Source organism: Cydia splendana, chromosome 25 (genome assembly GCF_910591565.1).
Source record: "Cydia splendana chromosome 25, ilCydSple1.2, whole genome shotgun sequence".
Lineage (NCBI taxonomy): Eukaryota > Metazoa > Arthropoda > Insecta > Lepidoptera > Tortricidae > Cydia > Cydia splendana.
In genome coordinates this window covers 7826309-7853043 of record NC_085984.1, presented here as the reverse complement: position 1 = coordinate 7853043, position 26735 = coordinate 7826309, and the positions used below count along the sequence as shown (strand labels likewise).

At 37.5% G+C, this 26735-nt stretch overlaps 1 protein-coding gene across 1 annotated transcript; it reads right to left on the bottom strand.

Moving 5' to 3' along the window:
• Nucleotides 1-13286: 13286 nt before the first annotated feature.
• On the bottom strand, nucleotides 13287-21922 carry LOC134802606 (uncharacterized). The gene is made up of 7 exons (XM_063775242.1): nucleotides 21771-21922; nucleotides 20956-20997; nucleotides 17672-17707; nucleotides 17189-17224; nucleotides 16398-16460; nucleotides 15236-15319; nucleotides 13287-14039 (listed from the first exon to the last, which is right to left on the bottom strand). The coding sequence occupies exons 1-7, from the start codon at nucleotides 21846-21848 to the stop codon at nucleotides 13287-13289; spliced, it is 1092 nt and encodes a 363-aa protein (XP_063631312.1). The 5' UTR covers nucleotides 21849-21922.
• Between the last annotated feature and the right edge of the window lie 4813 nt (nucleotides 21923-26735).

Genomic DNA, 26735 nt, shown 5'->3' with positions numbered 1-26735 from the left:
CGAAAAATTTTCGCGCTCGCTTCGCTCGCGTTTTCAATAACTTTCTAACATATGATAAAGGTGACATGATGTGACTGATTTCCATACTAAAAGTAAAAATGTACAACTGTCTATCGAATTGCGTTTTTTTATATCGAAAAATTTTCGCGCTCGCTTCGCTCGCGTTTTCAATTGGTAAAGGTGACATTCGGGTGGCGATTGCAGCAGCATTAGGTACTCTGTTGCAATGTTACTGCTGCGGCACTGTCAATTTCCGTGATAAAATGATGTGACTGATTTCCATACTAAAAGTAAAAATGTACAACTGTCTATCAAAATGCGTTTTTTATATCGAAAAATTTTCGCGCTCGCTTCGCTCGCGTTTTCAATAACATTCTAAGATGTTTGTGATAAATCAATCAATCAATCAAAGCATTTATTTTCAGGCTACTAAGGCCCATAGATACATACCTTACATACTAACATATGATAAAGTTGACATTTGGGTGGCGACTGCAGCATCATTAGGTACTCAAAAAAATTCAATGCAATCTTGATGACCCTAGGGCAGTGGTGGGCAAAGTACGGCCCGCGGGCCATCTGCGGCCCGCGAATGGATTTTATCCGGCCCGCCGCCGGTCCTATGAAATAATTAGTATGTATGTGGGCTATATATGGCATTGGCTCACGATTATCACAAATCAAAAACAAATTTGGCTACAATTCTGGCCCTCCACTTAAATTTCCTAAACTTTCTGGCCCCCCATGAAGAAAGTTTGGCCACCACTGCCCTAGGGAGAGGGGGCACCATGGTCTAGAAATACTTAGGGCATCAAAATATCTTAATCCGGCCGACTGGCCGTTTGCGGAGTCAAACGATTTGGGACTCGCATTTTATACGCATTACCATGCCTTCCCGAAAAAAATCGAATCATTCGCGAAAGTTTCGCAACGCATTGAGGTTACTAGGGGCACGTGGTCTTCCTCAGGAGTCTGAAGAAGACCACGGTAAGTGGCGCTCTAGCCAGGCAGGCCGCTTCGCTTTCGCTCGCGCGCGTATACCTTATTAGTATACACGCTTATTGTATCATCCGATATTCACCTACTACTCTGTCGTTTAAATCCTTAGAGAATATAACCAACGGAGACCATGTCTATAATTTTCGGTACAAAATAGTCTGGCGTTTTTTGCGGGCGAGGGGCACATCAAATGTGTACCTACGTAACGTAAACATAGCCATATCAGATAAACGTCGGTTGACCATTGGCCGCCTATTTTCGACAGAGGGGAACGCCTGTTAATGACCACTCCGTTTGGTTATATTCTCTAAGTTTAAATCACGTGTAAAATTTGAATAAGGGAGAATAAAACTATTGATTTTGGAGTGTAGTTTTATTTACTGGTACCTAATTGTAAAATATTTTATCTGGACTGGAATTGGAATATTTTTTCAGTCCTCTAGCATATCCATATGTCAACTTTACTTCAAGTTCCGCCTCCAGGGGAGAGGGAGAGAAATTAGGATTAGAAATTAGCCGCTTACTGACACAGACCGAATTACACGCGGGCGGAGCCGCGGGCACAGCTAGTGTTAAATATAATTGTGATCAAATAAAAAGAATGCAAAGTTTCAATTTGGGCAAACATTATTTAACAATAAATAGTTAAACTGCAAAACGTAATTCAAGACCAAAAGCAGTAAGAAAATGTTGCCACTTTGTACTAGCGCGTCTTGTATTTATGTAAAAATAAGTAAATAAAAAGTACTTTTTTAAATCGTAGGAGTAAAATTACTAATTAATATAAAATAAATAAATTATCTTGCGTGATTATTTATCAAAAGGAATTTACTATTTTACAAACAAATTATTGCAGTGGCAACATTGTCTTACTTTTTTTGGTCTTGAATTACGTTTTGCAGTATAGGTATAATAAAACATTTGCTTAGTGACTATTTTTCTAAAGAAATCGTGGTAAAATGAACATCTGCTAAATAAAATTGTGATCAAATAAAAATTATGCTAAATAATAATATGCTAAGCATTGGTTTGCCAACTAAAAGTACTGCAATAAGTTGGTTGGGAAATGAAATTAGGCGAAAAATATTTCGGCGTGATGGCAGTACACCATTATTGTGGTATGGCCGATTATCACTTTCGTTTCGTGTAATATTATTTCGCCGAAATTTCATTTCCAAAATATCAAATTTGTTTTTTTATTTGCCAACCTCACAGTTACCAACTAAACATTTGGTCTGTGTTTTATAATGTCAATTTTCAAAATGCCACCTTTCATGTTGTAGAATGTTTTAGTTGGCATTATATATGTTGCAGTCAAAAGTGTGAATTGGTCAAAAGAACTTTTAACCGACAAAAAGAGGCAAAACTGCTTTTGACTGAGCATGTTGGTCAAAAGTAGTTTTACCTGAAAATCATACCTATTTCTGGCAGCAGTTTCGTTTTTAGGGCGTAGCAAAAAAAAAAAAAACCCTAACCTACCTATCTCTGGGAACAGTTTCGTTTTTAGGGCGTAGCAAAAAAAAATAACCCTAACCTACCTATTTCTGGGAGTACTTTTGACTGATAGTAACAGTCACAATTACTATTAACCAATGATTTTCAGGTAAAACTACTTTTGACCAACACGCTCAGTCAAAAGCAGTTTTGCCTGATTTGGCGGTTAAAAGTTCTTTTGACCAGTTCACACTTTTGACTGCGACATATACACTTAGGGGCAGTTGCACCAACCACATTTGACAGACTGATCAACGTCAGTCGGCGCCCCCGGCGCTTTACTATGAAACTTTCCATACATAAAAATTTAGCGAACTCTTTAACGATACGAACAGTTTGGTGTAACCGACCCTTAGTTGTTTATTGTTTACCAAATGTATTAGAGTTTTTTTTTGTAATAGGTACTAATGTTTTTTATAAGACTTATGTTTTATTTATTTTTTATTACATAAAAAGTCGGTTCCGGTTTGCTCACGGTTAACCTAACACGCTCCTCCTCGCTTCGCTCGTCGTCGCACATAACTGGGCTCTGACACATGGCTTCCCTTTATCTTGCATAATATCGATTGTCCGAAATACACTTCGCATAGCAGGTTTCGCAGAAACATTTTTAACCGAATGATACATTTGCATAATTGTATAATTAGCATAACTGTCATGTCGCATAACATTCATTTGGCCGAATTTTGAGTAGCAGAATACGAATATCGTCGATTTTACATACGCAGAATTGTATGTAGCATAAATTACGTTTCACCGAATTTCTTATGGCATATTGCTCATATTGCAGACTTGAATTTCGCAGAATGTTATGCAGCAGAATAAAAGTTCTGCTGAAATTGTTACCGCATAATAGTCATGTCGCTGACTGAACCTACACAAAAGGAATTGCTGCCAGAACTATAGGTTAGGTTAGGTTAGAACTGCGACCCCTACATAAAAGGAATTGCTGCCAGAACTATAGGTTAGGTTAGGTTAGAACTGCGACCCCTACATAAAAGGAATTGCTGCCAGAACTATAGGTTAGGTTAGGTTAGAACTGCGACCCCTACACAAAAGAAATTGATTCCAGAACTGTAGGTTAAATTAGGTTAGAACTGCGACCCCTACATAAAAGGAATTGCTGCCAGAACTATAGGTTAGGTTAGGTTAGAACTGCGACTCCTACACAAAAGGAATTGCTGCCAGAATTATAGGTTAGGTTAGGTTAGAACTGCGACCCCTACACAAAAGGAATTGCTGCCAGAACTATAGGTTAGGTTAGGTTAGAACTGCGACCCCTACACAAAAGAAATTGTTTCCAGAACTGTAGGTTAAGTTAGGTTAGAACTGCGACCCCTACATAAAAGGAATTCCTGCCAGAACTATAGGTTAGGTTAGGTTAGAACTGCGACCCCTACACAAAAGGTTCTGCTTCCAGAAGTGTAGGTTACGTTAGGTTAGGTTAGAACTGCGACCCCTACACACAAGGACAGCTTTCAGAACTGTAGGTTAGGTTAGGTTAGAACTGCGACCCCTACTCAAAAGAAACTAGGTTACAACTGCGACTCCTACACAAAAAGAACTGCTTCCAGAACTGTAGGTTAGGTTAGGTTAGAACTGCGACCCCTACACTAAAGGAATTGCTGCCAGAAGTGTAGGTTAGGTTAGGTTAGAACTGCGACCCCTACTCAATAGGAACTGTTGGAGAAGGTGTTCATTGGTGGAGTAGGATACGGAAATATTATTCTCATCAACACTATGCCAATGAATTATTCTGCCTAAGGAAATTGTGCGAAAAGACAGTATGCCAAGTAAATATTATGCGACGCAATTTTTGGCAAAACAATTATTCGATTATAGGATTATTCTTCAAATTGACATTATGCCATTGTATTATTCAGCTTTACAAAATTGTGCGAAACAACAGTATGCCATGAAACTTATGCAAAATATAATTCTGCGAAATGATGATTCTGCCAAGGGTTGCTATGCGAAAGTAAAATATGACAATAAATTTTATGCAACATATTAGTAATCCCTGACACATATGAGATTTCTGTTACTATACTTATTAAAACCTACCACTATCAGTGTTGAATAAATTCGCAACTCATTATTAGCATATTATAAATATATTTATAAATTTAATATTTCCAACCAAAAATATTTAGGTATATGTATGTATCTTTTATTTATTTGTAACTTGCCTAATGAATGAAAAGGGAACTGTTGCAACAACGAAACGTTATTCGTCCAAGAGTTGTTTGACCAAGTGAAAGATTTGACAAATGATAAGTCTCCCAAAAGTTTAGAGGCATTATAATAATCTGCTTTACAATAATTCTACCAATTGAAATGTTGTCATACAAAAATTTGCTAATCGTTAGTTGTCAAAGTGAAACGTCGGCGAAATGTTGGTTGGCAAATGAAATTCGGCCAAAAAAAGTTCTGCGAAAAGGCTTCTGGTGCTTTATTTCATGCATGGTGTAAAATAATTTATTTTAAATACAGTCAAATACCCTATGGAGAACGATGCTTTACGTAACACACAAGGTACCTAGGTTACATTACCTACATTATTTCCTAAAGATTATATCTTATGTAACGTTAGATATTATAATAATTTCAAACAAATATTTATTTATTACATTTCCAATCGCAGATAAGACACGCAACGTTGATCAAGTTAATTTGGCAAGTTCTTGCCAAGTAAGTTAATGTAACTTATATCGAGTTACAGATAATTAATGAACTTGGAATGTCGTAAGTTTATTGTACTTTTGATTACAAGATATTTCATATGATAGGCATACATAACTTCCTACAAACATACCTACTTTCACTGTCTTCAATATGAAATGCACATAGGTCCCATCACGCCGCGATTGTTGCGCTATTTAGGGTCCTAGCTAAGTTGGTTGTTCAATACTTACGCTATAAAATTTCCGAACCAGCAAGAACCCTATATGGCATTATAAAGGTGACTGTACCCACTGCAGTAAAACAATTGATTTTTGCAGATCACGTATAATATTACACACTTTTATCAAAAAAATTACACACTGTTACTTTCACTGTTTCTATTAATTTTCACAAATTCCACAAAAAAAAACGAATTGATCGTTTTAAACTAATTTGTCTGCGTTCCGCATAATTGGTAAACATGAAAGGTAAAAAAAAAGAATACGGTTGAGAATTTAGCTGGAAAGGAAAAAGATGTATCTATGAGGCGAATATAATGGACGATGATGGTTGACAATTTGGCGAATGATACCTAAATTTTGAACCGCTTGTTTATACCGCCCGTCAAGCGAGGCTTTTTGAATTTTGAGTTGTAGGAAGAAAAAAGAAGAGGTATGCGGATCACAGATATTAACAAATGGCGAAACAAAAATATGGCACAAAAACACAATAATTAGGTGGTTATAAAAAAATTGGGATTGGAAAAACTATCGCTAAAATTAAGATATTGCAGTCTTGAATTTCAGTTAGGAAAGGGGACAAAGGGTAAAGGGGACAAACGTGGAAGCACACGCAAGGGTGCCGGCAGCTGGATCCAAATCCAGTTGCATATAGCATGGATGGCGCACAAGTTGGTGTCCTCGAACAGGCCTGACGAGGCAAACCTCGCCTCCTGGAGAGCGCTGATGGCAGGCAGTAGACGGGACGGTAACGATGGGGCCACCTCACTTCATCAGAGCCCAGCGCCGATACACGCACGGCCTTGGTGGCCAACTGTCTACGAGGAGCGTCTCCTCCCTAACGCCGATTCACGCACGGCTTGGGTGGCCAACTGTTTACGAGGAGCCTTTCCGCCCGTGGATTTACGCGCACTTTAAAAACTTCGGGTTATATATCAAACTGGTTATATATCAAATCTGGTTAAAAACAACCCGGGAGCACAAACCACTTTTTCACACAAAATTCACAAGCGATCTGCCAAAAAACAAATTCAATTTTTTCTTTCTCGAACATTCCATCAAACTTTAAATTCAAAATAATCGCAAATATGCATTTTATTTTTTTACAAACGGCCAGTAGCGTTTCGCTACACTACATAATATCTAGAACACCCATATACATATATTCTGTATTACGCTATTTTGCGCAATAAATTTCATACCTATACTGGGTCAAGCAGATCTTGTCAGTAGAAAAAGGCGGAAAATTTGAAAAATGTAGGCGCGAAAGGATATCGTCCCATATAAAATTTGAATATCGCGCCTTTTTTTACTGACAAGATCTGCTTGACCAGCTATAGTTAAAGGTTCAGAAACAATCACCAGATCATTAAACCATTGGTACCTACGTAAGTGACCTAAAATTAAACTTTTTACAGTATAAAAATAAGTTAAAAACTAAAATCTTACCGACAAAATTTTTTGGCGTCAACATTTTTTTCTCCTACTTTTTTTAATCAGAACATGCTACCGAAATTACCGAATATGCCGTTGTACTTATCTCCACTATTTTTATTACATCCTGTATACCTAAGCTAAGCTCCAAACTTGACGTAGCACTTGGCATGAAAACATAGCGTGGTCGGACTCTAGACAATGTAATCCAGCTCGTCTGTATATCGGAAGAATATTTACACTACATAGAGATGCCCCGAATAGTGGTTTTGGCCGAATACCGAATATTCGGTCCCTCTCCGCGGCCGAAGCCACCTGTTCGCCAACAAAGCACAACGTTTGCTAAGATATACTTTTTGTTGAACAGAATTAATGAATGTAGTTAGAATCAATCAAATCAGACCCATGGTAATTAATCAACAAATGCTCAAAAAAGGGTCTTTGTATTTAACAACTTTCGAATAATACATTTTAAATATTAAATAAGTAATATACTTGGTTTTTGGTTATTTTTATTGTGTATTTTTTTCTTTTTAGGTAGGTGCAACTGCAACAGATATTCGGTATTCGGCCTAATAGTAGGCAACATTCGGCCGAATATCGAATATTCGGCAATGTGGCCGAATAGGCCGAATACCGAATAGTTACCGAATATTCGTAGCATCTCTAATCTACGCACACGTGACCTTACTTTTATTGCAATTCCTCGATTTCACAAGTTGTAACTAGGTTACTAATACCATGTGGATTTCTTATTATTGTCAATGTCTAAATGATAAATATAGTTAGTATTTAAAGTAGGTCGGGTAGTTATTTACCTCATTTACAAGAAGCTGCTAAAATGGTCTGGGTACATTTGGCTGTTGTCGCTGTGTTTTTTAATGTAAGTACTTACCTATATACCTATTTTTGAAAAAAGAAAACGATGAACAAAACAATTAGGTTAGTAGTAGGTTATGGAATTTTTCGAAAATTATAAAATATGAAACATCAACTGTGGTATATAATTTTTTAACTAAATATACATAATGTACTTTATTTTTATTTCAAACCTTATTACGCACGAGTAGTAGTATATAAAATAATCATTTTCAGAAATCTAGTACCTACGATACATTTTATCATTGATTTTAAAATAGATTAAAATAGTTGTATCTAGTTCAGCGGTCGGCAACCTTTTAGCAGCCAAGGGCCACATAGGTAGTATGATAGTAGTTAACGAAGATGACGCGGGCCAACTTTGGTAATATTTGTGACTTTAGCAGACATTGTCGTTCATCAGTAAGTATTACATACAAAATAGCCAGGGAGGCTCGCGGGCCGCAAGCGAGAGATTGGCGGGCCGCATGCGGCCCGCGGGCCGCTGGTTGCCGACCGCTGATCTAGTTGATTAGTTAATAGATTTTTTAAATATTAATTGAGTAATAAGGTAGACAAGTGCCTATGCGTTTCATTGTATTGTTTTTCAATACAGTTTTATTTTAGTAGCTTAAATTGTTGCTTACAAAATTTCCCTAGAATTCTGCAACTTACTTTTTCAGGGTTGGTTGAATAAGTACCTTCTATCTAAAGACATTTAAACGTGCCAGACAGGTGCCGCCGCAGACAAAATAATATTCTTCTAAAAACTGTCTATTATCTTATTTATATATATCGTTACATGGCCGCGCAGACTTAGCTTCTGCCCGCGACTTCGTCTGCGTGGAGTTAGTAATTTGGGTAGCTTATTTTTACCCAATCTGCTTTTTATCGATTCCCCATACAAACTTCCACCCCCCTTTTTACTCCCTTAAAGGGTGATTTCTGGGATTAAAACTACCCTATGTCCTTCCCCGGGACTCAAACTATCTCCATACCAAATTTCAACTAAATCGGTTCAGTGGTTTAAGCGTGAATAGGTAACAGACAGACACACTTTCGCATTTATAATATTAATAATAATAACAATACCTATTGGATTGTATTCTGTCTACCACGGCACGTGTCTGGCACACTTACTATCTGTACTTATATATAAACCGATCTTCAATCATGTTAAAGTACTTATTTTGATGACTATTCTATTCCAGGTGGCATTAAGCCAAAGCATCAGATACCCTGCTGGCCCGGCCAACAAATGCGGGCCCAAAGTGGCCACCACCATCGCGCCCACCGTCGTGCCCACTGCCGCCCCCACCATCGTCGACGGCAACGTCGTCCAATCCCTCATCGATACTCTCCAACTTTTCATCGTCAGCGACCTACTAGCTGACACCCTACCCCAGAAGAACTGCTACATCCAAACAGTTCCTGACATTCCCTATTTTCTAGAATACGATGATTGTGGTGTCATAGAATATGAGCTCATATTTGATAGGAACTGCACTTGTGACATGACGACAGATTGTTCTAATACCTGCTGTTGCATGCCTAAATGCGGATGCGAGTATGTGACAGCTTTAGTACCAAAGAGATGCGTGAATTGTGATCAGCTGATTATGCCCCCTTACGCTCCTGAGCTGCCTTGCGGCTTAGGTTATTTGCCTGGAGGTCTCCCAGTAGTGGCTAAAGCTTTTGCTCCATGCTCTAAAGGTTGTGGATGTGGGTATGGATGTGGGTATGGATGTGGATGTGGGTATGGATGCTCAGCAGGAGCTTTTCCTATCTGTTCCCCTTACAGTTGCGCGGCGTTATCGGTGCCACTGTGTCCAAATATGTCACCGTTGTGTAAGCCAATTATATTGTAAGTAGCTTTTTAATTAAGTTGTGTTATTTGTAAGTATTAAACTTTTTTATAAAATGAAGTGTGTTTTTCCTTTTATAAATACCATGAAGTCTATAACTTTCAGAGTTCATCTCAGGAAGCTATGCTATAGGATGACCGGACCGTGCCCGGGCCGAGGCGTCCGACGTGTCATTTTCTATGACGGCCGATCGGTGATCACGTGGTGCTTTCCATAGAAAACGAAGCGCCGGAAGCTCGGGCCCGGTCTAGCGTGAGTCATCCTTTAGGCCTCGAAACATTTTTGAGAATGGCCCTTAAAAGACCAATGTATAATTTTATTTTATAGGTACCTACCGTTTATTATGATTATGTAATCAACCTGTTGCTTATTAGTGAATTTCACATAGGTATAATAGTATTAGCAAATAGATATAATTAGTTAACAGATAAAAACTTGATAAAATAAAGCGCGAATAAATATAAACAGCCGCTTATGTTCATTTGGAACTTATTTTCGCTTAAACCGTCTAATAAACGAGAGGGATCAATAAAATTGTTAAAAAAAGTATTAATTTATATAAAAATATGATGGCACTAAAAGCTTTTATGGTGTTGTGTCTTTTGGCCTCGCATTATAAGGTAAGCTATATCTTTATGCGAAAGTAACTATGTATCTACATATTTAATTACACAAACGGGTCTACCGCGATATAATTTCATTGTTTTTACCTTAAATTCCGACGTTACCAGCACACGTCGACGTGACCACAGCTCGTGCAACTCAGCTGAAACGGCGGAATTTAAGAGAAAAACAATGAAATTATATCGCGGTAGACCCGTTTGTGTAATTAAATATGTGTACAAAACGCGAGAGTTTAAATTAAAGTGTTTTATGGGTCAAAAAGATCACTGTGTTATGTATTTCCTGTAGACATACACAAGATTTAAGGGCTATAAAGGTTAATTTTCTTATTTAACCCTTATCCACGTGAAAAGGTCCTCCTTTTATTTAGAGAACTATGATAAAATCATTGCTTACATGCCCACAAGCTGTTAACTATATGCCCACAGGAGAGAAAACTAATGTGTTCGCGCGAACAGTACATTTATTTCACGTGGATAAGGGTTAAATAAGAAAATTAACCTTTATAGCCCTTAAATCTTGTGTATGTCTACAGGAAAGACATAACACAATGATCTTTTTGACCCTTATAACTATCTTCATACAAAATTTTGTCCTAATCGGTTCAGCGGTTTAAGCGTGAAGAGGTAACAGACAGACACACTTTCGCATTTATAATATTAGTATCTATGGATTACAACTAATATATTTTTCAGGTCGTGACTTCACAATGCATACGCCAACCTTTCTGTCAAAAGGTCATCCAGCCCCTGATTCCCCCTATCATCCCACCAATCATCAACCCACCGACCATCATCACGGACTGCACCCCTAGATCCTGCCAGAACCTGGCTGACACCCTCCAACTCATGATAGTTTGTAACCTTCTAGAAAACACCAACTGTGGTTGCAATGATTGCAACCCCATTTCAGCTTGTAACTGTGTATCACCTTGTGGTGGCATTTCCCCCTGTGGTTGCATTTCCCCGTGTGGTTGCAATGTTATTTCACCTAGCATCGTTTCGCCTAGCGTTATTTCGCCTAGCTTTGTTTCACCTAATTTAATTGGAAGCAATTTACTAGCGTCTAGTCCTTATAGTAAGCTGTTGAATTTATGTATTTAATAAATTAAATGTATTTTAAATTTATGTTTCTCTTATTTATTATTTGCTGTAATTTTATTTTTTTTTATTACAAAAATAAAATACATCTACCAATCCAGATCCTGTCAGAATTAGAAAAGTGCAAGTTGCAGTACATTCTCAAAATTTCCAAAAAAATCTGGACATTTACGTGAGAAAATTCTCATGCAAGTTTTCACTTAAAAAGTTCCCGTTCACATTGCTGTCAGAAGCTTCATCATCACTACACCTTATAAAACAAAGTCGTCTGTCTGTTTGTGTGTTTGTACATTCGCAATAAACTCAAAAACTACTGAACGGATTTTCATGTGGTTTTCACCTATCAATAGAGTGATTCTTCAGGAAGGTTTAAGTGTAGGTATAATTTGTTAACCTGTGCAAAGCCGCAAAGGTTGCTAGTTTTAAATAAAAAACTTTTCACGAGTCCAGAATTAATAGTAGGGGGGCCCAAGAGGGGAGGGGTGTGTTTACTCGAGCGCGTCAGATTAAGATATGAATGATATCTTGCTACCCCGTGTAGTCTACCTTTAACCCTTTTAGCCATCTATATTGAGCCCTTGGTTGGTGGGGGGTTGGTGGGGGTTCAACAAATTGTTAAGCAGATTGTGGATTTGGTCATATTGGTCCAAATTAACGCTATAATTGTGCTGTTACTAAATCTAATAATTATTTGCACACATTTCCTTAATCTGACGGTTACAATGTAAAAAATTAGGCGTCAAACTTGTGTTCGTCGGATTAAGAAAATGCCTACAAATAAGTGTTATATTAAGTTATAGAAAAAATATAGCATTAACGTGGCCAAAAACGACCAAACCCACAAACTGCTTAACGATTATTTAACCCTCCACCTCCCGAAATTTCAAAAAAAATTGTAAACGCTTTCCGGCTCGCTGGAAAAAAACTTTATATAGGTAACTTTTTTCTTCTTATCATCTAATATTTCGATTCCAATAGGTCTGTACGACGCTCGAGTAAGTACACATTTAGCATCATCGGTTCCCCAACTATAAATTCTTAATTTATTTATTGACAAATATGTTCGTCAACTTAGGTCTTTTAACAAGTAGCCTTTTTTCAGATCAGGCTTTATGAAACTTCAGGAAGGGACTTCTGGAAGTCTTACCACGAGTTTGTCACTGACATATTCGCCAGCGTCTGTATAGGTATATTAGCGCGAGCGAGATGTATAGCTAAAGTAAGTTACGCAGACGTTAGCGAATATGTCAATGTCAAACTCGCGGTAGGTAGTTAAGTTAGGTTAAGTACACACGTATGAAATAATAACCTGGGACAATATTAGTGGCATGCAAATATTATTATTGAACAGGAGAGTGATCAAAAATATCTCTGCGAGATTTTGACACCGCGAGCGTGAGTCCACTTTTGGACCTGGCGTTTTTAGTGTACTCCTAGTAGATTGTATGGGTTCATTGCGTAATATGTGTATGTAATTAAAAATGAGCATTGTTTAAAATGTCTTTAATTTCTTATAAACTAAAAAACCTAAAACTAGCCTTAAATAATATTTCCTTAAACTATGATGTGATATATACAGGTCGTTTTTTTCGATTTGCCGAAATTTTTTGTGTAGCATTTAGATAAGTCCCCAGCCACAAAAATATTATAGAATAAAACATGGCATGTAGGTATTGAGATTTATAAAATACTGCTATTAATATTTTTTTATTACATCCCGCCCAAAAATGAATCGAGAATTAAACCATAGAGAGTGAGACCAAGAAAAGTCTGCAGCGATTTTGATAGCCCACGCAGTGCGAGTGTTATTTTAAACGTCAAACTTCTGTGAAATTATGACGTATAAATAACACTTTCACTGCGTGAGCTATCAAAATCGCTGTAGACTTCTCTTGGTCTAACTCTAGGTAGAGATGAGAGAGCAATTATTTGGTAGCAGAAGAAAACGTTTATTGATCTTCAGTAATAAAAAAGTGTTCGCTATTAAACTTGTCGATTTATAACTTGCTTTAATTAACAATTTGACCACCAGCACCAACGATAAAATTACAATTAGGATCTAATGGCTGAACAGAGAAGCTAACAACCGGCGTTGTTGTCGGGATGTACCCATAATTGCAGATTAGCTGCGCTGGGATCTCTTCAGGGAACACTACTTGAGCTGCATTCCCACATTTTGGACTTGTATCACAATTATTACCAAAGTATTTTGCTAAAGCCTGTAGAATAGCATCGTCGTCTTGGTTTTGAACACATGCGGTGATGATCGGAGCTTCTGGTTGTTTCGTGATCTGATCAACAGTTTGTCCCTTTCCCTTTAAATATTTAAAGAAAGCATCGTATTTGTTTTCTGGCTCTGGTTCAGCTTTCTTGTCTTCGTTTAAATAGTTTAGGAGATTTTCCCAGTTGTAGCAATCATTTGTTTCTTCGGGTTCATAATATTGAGCAGTCTGTGTTTCAGCTAGCTGGTTAGCGTTAAGGTTCCTAATGAAAGAGTTAAGGTCAACACTAGGTACGGAAGTTTCCACGACGGGTATGGAGAGGGAGTCTTGGTTGATGATGTTATTGCTGATGACGGAGTTGATGAAATCGTTGGCGATCATCATCTGTAAAGCGTTGGCTAAAGTGTTGGCAAGGCAGTCGTCGATGGCGGTGGTGCAGCCCGTGGAGGGGATGGTGATGGTGGACACTGGAGCGGTGATGACTTGAGGGTAGGGTTGAGAGCATTGTACGTTAGAGGGTTGGGCGAAAGATGATGAAATCTGTAATAAAAAGGTTGATTTTTTGTAGAGTGTTACCAGTATCATTTACTAGCAGTACCTAATTTTAATTTTAATTTTTAACAAGCAGAAACGTCGCCGCCGCCGTAGCCGTTTAAAAAAGGTAACACTCTTGCGGTAGATGTCGCTAAGGTCCCCTTGACCTATAATATGGTGGAAAAATTTGCTGGCTATGGATGAGGTCTTGGTGGCTCAGATGGCAGAGCGCTGGAGTATCGATCCAGAGGCCGTGAGTTCAAGTCTCACCCATGACAGTAATTTTTCCACTTTTAAATTTATTCTAAGCTTAATAGCAGTACCTACTCTATTTTTCCTTCATAGTACTTGGAAGCCAAATTTTGGTTAACACTTAATTTTTCAAACCAACCAAATATTACTCCCTACGGAAAAATTGCCTTCAAAGGATTTTTTGACGCCTTTAAAGAGCTTGGAATACTCACTTTATACTTTAAAAAACCGGTCAAGTGCGAGTCGGACTCGCGTTCCAAGGATTCCGTACTTTAATACTCAATTTTAACAATGTATTTTTTTATGTGGAACGTGAATGAAATGTCTTTAAAAAACCCGTAGTGGTCGGATCAAAAACTAAGCAATTAAGTCCGGCTCACGCTTGACTGCACATTTCTAATAAGTTTTCCTGTCATTTATAGGTAAAGAACTATTTTGTGTATTTTTGACACAATTTTAGAGCCAGTAGTTTTGGAGATAAAGGGGGGAGGGGGGAATGGTCGGACATACAGACAGACGCACGAGTGATCCTATGAGGGTTCCGTTTTTTCCTTGGATAATATTAACATTTAATAGAGACGATGGCAGTTGGAGGGTTTGGAAAAATGTCGAAATCGAAGAACTCATAGCCGAACCGAATGGGTGAGACTAAAGCACATCGTCTCCGTTGGCTGGGCCATCTCGAAAAATGGGTGAAGATCGTGCTGTAAAGAGAGCATACTTGGGTCGACCGACTGGACGCCGTCCTGTTGGTCGTCTTAAGTGTCGGTGGGAGGATCGAGTGGAAGCAGATTTCTGGGAGCTCGGCGTCAGTGAAAACTGGCGTGAATCCGCGCAGGACCGGGTAAAATGGCGTGCTCTTGTGTTGGAGGCCAAGACTCATTTTGGGTCATTGCGCCAAACTAGTAGTAGTAGTAGTATGATGCTACTTATAATATAATTGCACCTACCTGCGGTGAAGAAGATACTTGAAAACTTTGTTTTGGAACATTAATAGCTGATTGGGCCTTCTGTATATTCGATCCTTGTGACCCCTGTAAAATATATAATAAGTATGTAAGTTTACGTGCTGTCCATCTCATTAGTATAACATATCAATTTTTAAACAAGCAGAATACGTCTGAACCTGCGACGACTTGAACCCGCAACGCAAAGGCGTGAATACATAAGGGAAGGAATGGAAAGATTCGCGAAGTTCTGGTAGGCTTCCGTAGCTCAATTGGTTAGAGCAAACGCACGGATTGCGCAGCTTGCGGGTTCAAGTAAGCAGGGAAACGTAAATTTTTCACTTTTTTCCTTTATATAAAATTTAGTACCTATAACATATCACCTGAACTGCAAGTTGGAGAATAAAGGTACCATTCGGATTCCAGACTGCTGCACTATTACCTACTCTGTATCTAGGTATTTAAATAAAAGTAAACAAATAATGTGTACATTTTCGGGTAGTTATAACTTTTATTGGTTAACCAACCAAATACAAAACCACCTGGATCTGTCACTGACCGTCCTGACTTTTAACCTACATTATTTGATCATGTAATGTTTTCATCTACCCTCAACTGGCTTCAGCAGCCATTTGAGGGTAGATTTTGTTTACTTTTATTTAAATACCTAAAGATACAGAGTATAGACTAATATCGACCGGGTAGACCGTGATTACCTTTTGTATTGTTTTCTTCTTCTTCCTCGCGTTATCCCGGCATTTTGCCACAGCTCATAGGATAGGTATATGAGCGTTTCTTATATTTTTTGCCATTTTTATATATTGTGACCTTTTTTGCCACTTTTGTGTTATTTCTAGTCAGGATCGCGAGCCCGTTTCTTCCTTATAGGAGAAAAAATAGTCCTAAAATTTTCATACGTTTTTCAAACTTTCCTTTTTGTTACCGCCATACAAAGTATTATATGGGGAAATGGTAACACAATAGAAAAAAAACTCTGGAACATTTTTTTATCCTATTAGGATCGAAAGTCGTGATTCTAAGTAGAAATAACACAAAAGTGGCAAAAAAGGTCACAATATATAAAAATGGCAAAAATTAATTCTTATTCTTATGATATAGAAGGCAAACGAACAGACGGATCCCCTGATGGATATTGATTATTTACCTGTGACTGTTGCGAAAATTGTGAAAGGGGTATGGCTTGAAGGTTAAAATTTTGCCCTGGTACCTAGAACATAAAGAAAAAATATTAAAAACCGGCCAAGTGCGAGCCGAACTCGCGCACGAAGGGTTCCGTACCATTACGCAAAAAACGGCAACAAATCACGTTTGTTGTATGGGAGCCCCACTCAAATATTTATTTTATTTTGTTTTTAGTATTTGTTGTTATAGCAGCAAAAGAAATACATCATCTGTGAAAATTTCAACTGTCTAGCTATCACGGTTCATGAGATACAGCCTGGTGACAGACAGACGGACGGACAGACGGACAGCGGAGTCTTAGTAATTGGAGTTTTTTTACCCTTTTTTTTTAAATTAATAATAGTCATGCCATGCTAACTCTGCAGCGATTTTGATAGCACATACTGTGCAAGTGTATCAAAATTCTATGAAATTATGACGTTTAAACTAACACTTGCACAATCTGTGCTATCAAAACCATTGCAGACTTATCTTGGTCTAACGAGTCTATGATATGAGCTACAAAATAAATAATTTAATTCCTAGATAATACCTACTATTAGCTTAAATATATTAGAGTTAGACCAAGAATAGTCTGCAGCGATTTTGATAGCCCACGCAGCGTTTTTTTAAACGTCAAACTTCTATGGAATTATGACGTATTAATAACAGTTGCACTGCGTGGGCTATCAAAATCGCTGCAGACTTTTCTTGGTCTAATTCTATTCACAATTGCCTATTTGAATAATGTATGAGTATACAATTAGTACTTACAAACTGGAGTTGCGGTGATGCTTTTAGTCCATTCATCTGCGGAAAATTATGACAAACAAATTTATGACAAACTTAATTATGGCAAGTGCAAAAAACGCGTGAAATGCTTCATATTTACTTTACTTTTACACTACAATTGATACCTTAGGTAACAAATAAGCTAAAAAATAAATGCATTCCCGTTGCCATGGAGGTTTTGTGATTATACTGAGCAACTTTTACTATGGGACCAATCACGAAATCGCGAAAAAAAAATTTTCCCTCCCATAGAAAATAGACCAGCCAAAATGTATGAAACAGCCAAATTTTTTTTTCGACATTTCGAGGTTGGTCTCATAGTAAAAGTTGCTCAGTATAATCCCAAAACCTCCCTGGCAACGGGAATGCACTTATTTTTTGGCCACCCTGTAGATACAAATAAAAAGATGTTGAAACTTGTAGAATTTAATTATTAAAACACAGTTATCGATATTAACTATTTACCATCTGTGATTGCGATGGTCCACATGATGACTGGCTCTGTGAACATAATATAAAATTAAAAAAAACTTAAAAATACCGGAATTTATGCCTAAAGCTAAAAGTTAAACTGATTACACTAAGTGGTGGTACTAGTGCTCGACATGTTAATATAACACTTTAAACTCTCGCGTTTTGTACACATATTTAATTACACAAACGGGTCTACTGCGATATAATTTCATTGTTTTTACCTTTAATTCCGACGTTTCAGCTGAGTTGCACCAGCTGTGGTCACGGAAAGACTGACGTCCCAACAAATGTCAACCATGGTATAATAATATACTCTTAGACTATGATGTCAACAGAGATATTAATAAAACACCACTAAACTACCCGAAATTAGTTTATAAAAATGTTTGGGGTAGACAAAGAAATTGCAGCTACCCGTTAAAGTTTAATGTTTATTGTCCACGGCACGACACGCAACACTCACAGTATCCGTACACTGGTCCGAAGATATATCCGCTGGTTTCAACATTTGAATCACTGGTCCCCAAGTAGACGATAATTTGTACCCTCTCGGTTGAAATTTTTAGGGTGCTTTTTAATTTCAATCGCCTCTCTCACGATCCGCGGATAATAGTGCGCTCGTTGGAGAGGACTTTGGGTTTATATAGCTCAATCCAGTGATTCGTTCCTGTTGTCAGCAAGTGCTCAGATTGCGGATTTGTTTACATGGCGATTTTTAACAGCTGCTATGTGTTCCTTCACCTTCTCTTGAACGCTGCGCTTAGTTTGGCCAATGTACGCACTTCCACAACTGCATTCTATCTTGTAGACACCCGGACTCTGGTACGGAATGACATCCTTTGGGCTGCGTAAAAGACTTGCTACTTTAGATAACAGCGTGTATACAGTCTTAATGGAGAATTTCTTCAGTACTGAAAAATGAAAAATGAAAATGAAAAATGAAAAATGAAAGAAAAATGGGTACTTGCAGAAAATCCCACGCACGACTAGGAAAAAAGAAAGACATCCGGAGGTTAGTAGGCAACCAGCCTTTTTGCCGTATGTGAAAGGGATAACGGACAAAGTTGGATCAGTACTGAAGAAATTCTCCATTAAGACTGTATACACGCCGTTATCTAAAGTAGCAAGTCTTTTACGCAGCCCAAAGGATGTCATTCCGTACCAGAGTCCGGGTGTCTACAAGATAGAATGCAGTTGTGGAAGTGCGTACATTGGCCAAACTAAGCGCAGCGTTCAAGAGAGGGTGAAGGAACACATAGCAGCTGTTAAAAATCGCCATGTAAACAAATCCGCAATAGCTGAGCACTTGCTGACAACAGGAACGAATCACTGGATTGAGCTACATAAACCCAAAGTCCTCTCCAACGAGCGACACTATTATCCGCGGATCGTGAGAGAGGCGATTGAACTTAAAAACCGGGCAAGTGCGAGTCGGACTCGCGCACGAAGGGTTCCGTACCATAATGCAAAAATGGCAAAAATAAAAAGAAAGGTCACCCATCCAAGTACTGACCCCGCCCGACGTTGCTTATCTTCGGTCAAAAATCACGTTTGTTGTATGGCAGCCCCACTTAAATCTTTATTTTATTCTGTTTTTAGTATTTGTTGTTATAGCGGCAACAGAAATACATCATCTGTGAAAATTTCAACTGTCTAGCTATCACGGTTCGTGAGATACAGCCTGGTGACAGACGGACGGACGGACGGACAGACGGACGGACGGACGGACGGACGGACAGCGGAGTCTTAGTAATAGGGTCCCGTTTTACCCTTTGGGTACGGAACCCTAAAAAGCACCCTAAATACAATAAGACCTACTGTTAACCACATTTAATGCAAATAAAGAATTTACTTTTTACTTTACCTTATAAATTTCAACCGAGAGGACGGGTACAAATTATCGTCTACTTGGGGACCAGTGATTCAAATGTTGAAACCAGCGGTTATATCTTCGGACCAGTGTACGGATACTGTGAGTGTTGCGTGTCGTGCCGTGGACGATAAACATTAAACTTTAACGGGTAGCTGCAATTTTTTTGTCTACCCCAAACATTTTTATAAACTAATTTCGGGTAGTTTAGTGGTGTTTTATTAATATCTCTGTTGACATTTGTTGGGACGTCAGTCTTTCCGTGACCACAGCTAGTGCAACTCAGCTGAAACGTCGGAATTAAAGGTAAAAACAATGAAATTACATCGCGGTAGACCCGTTTGTATAATTAAATATGTCGACATGCTAATGCCCAATAGATGGCACCCTGCTGTCACCTCCATTGACAATGACTTAAGTTTCAAGATGACATGTACTGGGACGGCATCGAGCATCAGTACCACCACCTTACTTGTTTATTATTTCTAAACAAGTTAGTTTTCACATGAAATAAAATTTCACATAATAAGACATAGAGCGACTTAAAGAAAAAAGAAAAAGACAAAAAAAATAACTAAGGTAAATGTGGTGAAGACTGACCATCCTAGGGCACAACTCTCGTAGTTGTATACGTACTTCACTCAGTTACAGTCAGAAAGGAGGAGCTTCGCTCCTTCAGCTCTACCGAGCGTTTGGAGGCAGTATTATCCATTGACGTATATCTCAGGACGGGCCTTACGGGCACTAAGAATAGTGCTAGTACAGCGGTGTCACTCAAGAATTCGAGCCAATCGTGCAGTCTAACGCAACTATATTGTGTATCTTTAGGTAGGTACTTAAATTAAAGTAAACAAATAATTTGAAAAGTTTCGGGTATAACATTTATTGGTTAACCAATCAAATACAAAAGCGCCTGGATCAGTAATTGAATGACCTGACTTCAATCTACATTATTTGATCATGTAATGTTTTCATCTACCCTCAACTGGCTTAAGCAGCCATTTGAGGGTAGATTTTGTTTACTTTTATTTAAATACCTAAAGATACAGACTTATAGTTGCGACCAATCACGCGCGTGATGCGAACTCATCAACTAATCGCGTTGTAGCGGTGTCACACCGCTGTACTGGCCCCATTCATGCCCCATTCTTATTGCCCGTAAGGCCAGTCCTAAGATATACTTACGTCAATGGTATTATCCTATACGGCTCGGCCACGACATTACGCGACTGGCGACGGCGGCAGCGACAACCATAGGTAGGAACGAAAGGTCCGATCGCTGTGGCTCGCTCCAACCTACGGTTATCGCTGCTGCCGTCGCAAGTCGCTCAACAAAGTTGTCTGGAAAAGAATGCCATTTGGACAATATGATGTGCGTTTTTGAATAAATAAAATTAATAATTACGTTTGACGACGGCGAACAGCAGCCAATTGACTGAGACTGGACCTAAAAAAAAAACAAACATAATTTTTTTTTAATATTGTTTTTATATTACAATTACGGTAATTCGCCAGTAACTGGCCACCGGTCAATAACTGGCCACCCTAAACTAAAAATCAATTCTATTCACTTCACCTATACCGGGTGTGGCCTGTAACACGAGCAAATAATTAAAACATATGTAGATTGTACCTACTCCTCAAACGGTGATACTTTTGTTCAACAACTGTTAAAAATTATGAAGTTTTTAGACTTCCTATTTTTCATACAAAATAAATATTATCTTCAATGGACGCCAATATCATTGTGATTGACATTGCTTGTCACGCCTTAAACGTAACAAAATTCGCAATACATTGCGTCTTAGAATAAACTTTAAAGTGTATTAAAAATCAAAATGCAAGTTATTTTTAAAATTCGCTGAACTAATGTTGGTCAGTATGAGGAGTTCAGCCTACAGTTTAATTTTTTGCTCATATTACAGACCACACCCGGTATATTATCAGAATTCATTTTAGTTTAAGGTTCAATAACTGGCCAGCCTTCAATAACTAGTCACCTTATACTATAATGAATTCTGTTTATAGGTGAATATAATTCATTTTTAGTTTAGGGTGGCCAGTTTCTAACAGGTGGCCAGTTACTGGCGAATTCTATATTATTTTTTTATCAGCAAAATCGGAAACACTTTTTTTCCCCGTTTCCAAACTTTGTTTTCTTAATTAGCGATTACTGTAATTTTCCAGAACTACAACATAAAAAAAATTACGAAAAATTACCTTGCAAATTGATAACGCAAGCGCCAAAATCAGTATTTTCCCCGCCATTTTTACTTTAAAAAGATACAAGACCGCCATGCCACGTCTTTTTATACATGCGTAGTTTTAGTGCAATGTTACAGTGACATAATTATGGATTGCAAAATTATGATAAAATATTTGTGATATTAGGTTACGATAAAGTGATATTTAGATACTTGGAAAACAATGCAATATTGCATTGATTTTTATATCTATTTTCATATATCACTAGATTTGCTGTGTGTTCATTTTCGCAATGTTTTATCGTATAATTATATGTGTACTGCAAATAAAAATTAAAGCACATTTATTTATAGATGAGTTGTAGACACATGTAACATTTTTTTCATATAAAATTTAAATGTGTTTTCACATAAAAAAAAATACGTGTTATATTTTTTTTGCAATAATTAAATTCATTTATTAATATAAATTATTAAAGGACATAAACAGGAATATAAAACTAAAACTACAATTAAAATAACTAAAACTAAAAATTTAAAATACCTATCAAATAAATAGTAAATGAATAATAATAAATCGTGTTATAATAGTAATTGAAAAGATAATTGTACCTATCTTAGTTTTAATATTTTTATAGCTATGTCATAATTTTACTATTATTGACTAACTGTTGCATAAACTAGTCCATTATGCCCAATGACATAATAAAGTAATGTTGGATTTGATAAACAAAATCGAATCAAATTTCATGTTTATCGATAAGAAATTCTATATGAAACGATAACTCGGTAATTAATAATCATTTTATATTTTTTGTTAGTCACAATGACTCCCGGTTTACTTGGTACTTGTCTTCTTCAATGGTTTCTTATCAAGGTAAATCATTTAAAATCTTTTACAACCTTATTCATAAAACTTTACGGGACTGATTTAGTTGAATTATGTTTTATCCCTTTCTTACAAATAGGTACATAAGTCAAAATGACAGATAAGGACAAACGATTACCTATTAACTAATTGATTGAAATTTTTCTAAACATTATTACGTTATATACCTAATAAAACCTATTTTGCGACGCGTATACAGAAGGTTTCTCGAAACATTTTGTCTCGGAAGACTAAAATGTGAAATTAATACTTATAAGAAACATAATAAATTATAGGAAACATATGCCACTACGCCAGTTTTTAATTTAGCATGAGTAAAAACCGGACAAGTGCGAGTCAGACTAGCCCACCGAGGGTTACGTACTTTTTAGTATTTGTTGTTATAACGGCAACAGAAATCATCTGTGAATATTTCAACTGTCACTATCACGGTTAACGAGATACAGCCTGGTGACAGACAGGCAGACGGACAGCCGGACAGTGGAGTCTTAGTAACAGGGTCCCGTTTTTACCCTTTGGGTACGGAACCCTAAAAACCACTAAGGCTGGCCTTAGCTTCAAAACAAATGCTATTTTCATATATCATCATGATTTTTTAAGTATTTTTTTTGTATTTATTTACAGATAGTAACCGCCCAAATGCCAGCCACAAAATACTTCCAAATGGGAAACATGACGCCCGTCCGTCCAACCGTCCCCACCTTACCCAATATACCAATGCCATACCAGAACAACCCTACCATTTCCTCCCTTCTTAACAACTACATACCAAATCTACCTTACTCAAACCTACCCCTACCCTTTAATCTGCCTAACGCACCTCCCCCTATCATGCCAATGTCTTCACCACAAATGAATTTACCCCTCCCATTTACAAATGTACCCCCAATGCCTTTATCTCCCCCAATGAATCTCGCGTTCCCCTCTTCAAATTCAAAACCTTCATCTCCAAGCAGTTTTATCGATCCAACCGTTATGAATAATCTAGCTATAGCTTTACATTTGTTAATACTTAACAATTTGTTACATCCAGAACAAGATGCTTCAAAGACAAATCCCACAGAACCTCAAACTCCCTCATACCCTCAAAATCCTCAACATCCTCAAGAAGCAACTCCAAGCCCTTACACCTCACCTCAAAACTACTACTCAGAACCGCAAGAACCAGCTTATTCTCCTCCAAATTCTAAGTTCCTAGGTTCTTCTGGATTTGTTGAGCCTCCATTACCCTCCTTAATGGGAGCCCCTAAGCCCCTTGGTTCAAGAAACCATCATAGCCTCATGTCCCCTTATGAAGTTCTAGCTTCAGGGCCTCCTGGGAAAGATGTCTTCGCGCAATACGGACCTCAGAATTTGAAAGCTGATTTTCAATCTCCGTATAATTCTATAATGGCGAATGATAATACTAGTAAGGATTTGTTTAGTATGTTTTAAGTTATGTTTATTGTATTTATTGTATGCTTAGTAAATTATTTTGAAGAAATCTTGTGGTGTTTTATTTGTAACAGAAACAAACGAATCTACAAACGTAAATATACGAGTAAGTATACATTTTACGGTATTTAGTTGACAGGACCCTAGGTGGTGAAGCCATGTCCGTCCTCGAAGATTAAAAAAAAACACAGTACCTAATGAAAAAAATAGGGGAGTTATTCATCGACCGCCAAATTGGTCGTGTCGCTTCGCGATTCATTTCTTTGTTTTTGCTCATTAATGTTGTTTAAAGTGTAATATTGATAGCGTATTATGCAGTAAATTAATGTGGAAGTGTGCAGATAACGAAAAATTGATCACGAAACGCGTTTAACCACCATTCTGCTGTACGGTTACCATCAGTTTGTTTCGTTTCGTAATTTACTTTCTATACATCTCGCTCGCACTCGCATATTAGTGTAAATGGGATGTATAGAAAGTAAATTACGTTCTCGACGGCGTTTATGTCAGTGACAAACTGATGGTAACCGTACTGGCGTCAACGCTGGGTAGCTCACGCAGGCCCTTGTAACGTCCAGCTATCGCCTTACAAGATCCTTAAAATTCAATTATCGAACAAGATTTTAATGAAACAGAATGAGAATAGATATGACCAAATAACTGGAAGAGACTCTTTTACTTAAAGTATTTTGAAAATGAAGACTACTGAAGACATTACTATCGGAATTAACCTAATATGAATAGTATTTACTGAAGACGTTTACCGGTTTGAACTTACTGAAAAGACAAAAAAAATCTACTTATGACTAGGCAGTATGGCTTAGAGCTTTAGCCTGTCCTGATGGACGAAAAAGAAAAAAAAAAAAAAAAAAAAATAGGCCTTTCACAAAAAAATTCCAAGTGCGAACTTTTTATTACCGATTCTTGTCCAGACAAAGTAAATACGTAATCGACTTTTTTAGACAAATCCCCCTGGTATTAAAGTTATAAACAAAAAATTGCTTCACCTCCTTGGTTGTCCCGTCTTAGATCAATACTTTAAAAACATCGTCGACTCAAAAATTCAAAATTTCAAAGCAACATCACACCGTTTGGCCAAATTTAATCTACATTCAGCCTATAAAGCCAATTCGATATTAAGTTTAAGTTTAAGATATTAAGAATTGAACATTCAGCCTATTCGATCATTAAGCATTGTCTTTTCGTCCCAAAATTGACATATATTCTTTGCTGAACTCATCTTTGGAAATACCCCGATTTGGTCTCAGAATTCATTAACCCTTTAACCGCCAGAGTCTGATATATAAGACATTACATATCCAGCTCATTTCGCCACAGTCTGATAAATAAGACAAAGATCTGATTTGGTTTTTACAGCACATTTATAACTCCCGTAACTATGCCAACCTTACTCTGCGTGGTACAATTACTGTCGGTGGCGACACGAGCACGCTCGATCAATAATTGCTGGCGGTTAAAAGGTTAATCATCGAAACCCGCACATCCATCTTCAATATTCCTTTTGATGATAAATCTTTTAACCCAGGCGTGCAGGCTAAACTACCTACCCATTAGGTTCGGTGGCCTGGATATCCGCAAAATTTCTTGTTGCTCTACCTGCGTTCTTGTCCTCGGTGTAAGGTGCTCAAAGCCTTTTAGGGAAAATATTAGATCCTTCCATTGGATCTATGGAGGCCGCACGCGAGGCCAAGAATGCTTGGTCTGTAACCTGCCCCAACACAGACCTGCCTTCCAATCCCTGCTCGCAGGGGCAATGGGACGGGCTGGTTATAGTCCGACAAGAAATTGTAGAAAATCACAGAGACCGCTACTTCCTATGTAACTGTCATACTATTGAAGTAAAATGCTTAAACATGGCAACAATTTAATATGGAAAATTTTCAGTTCCATTTTATTTAATTTCTACTATTTTATGTCGCACTATAAACAAGAACGCCCTCTTGTAAAACAAATTAATAACTATAGTTTGTCAAAGGACTGTCTCATTTCAAACATAGACAGAGATAATCATACTATCTTTGTCTTACACTAGTACTAGCACCCAAAAGAAAAGGGTGAGTACTTATAATTTATTGTTCTGACAAATTTGGTTTGACCAACTATGCAGGGCGTCCCACGGCTATGCCACATGGAGGGAAAGTACCCTGAATATTGTAGATGGAACATTTTACTGAAAGAAGACATTATTTTAATGTAAAAAACAATTTAAACTGCATTCATATTTTTTTAAATAATTACATGGTTAAACCGGGAATCGAACCCGCTACACGAGAAAATGAAATATCCTTTTGCTTTATCATACCGATCGAAAGGCTTCATTATAAGGATTAGTTTTTGCTAAATAACATAGTGTCAGAAATAAAAGGAAGACCATGAATGGCATAAATATCCACCACAACATGATCAAAAAATCGACAGGGAGCGAAATAATCAAAAGAGTTCGACTTTGTATTCAACAGAATGGAACTCATTTTGAGCATTTGATTAATTTTGAATTAATGTTAAAATTCATGGTGATATGAGGATATCACGTATCATTTGTGGTATATTGTACAAAAAAAAATTAGCCATATCGTATCTGGAGGAGCCCAAACTAGGTATGTTTTGAAAATTATTTTTGTTTTAATTAAAAAAAAT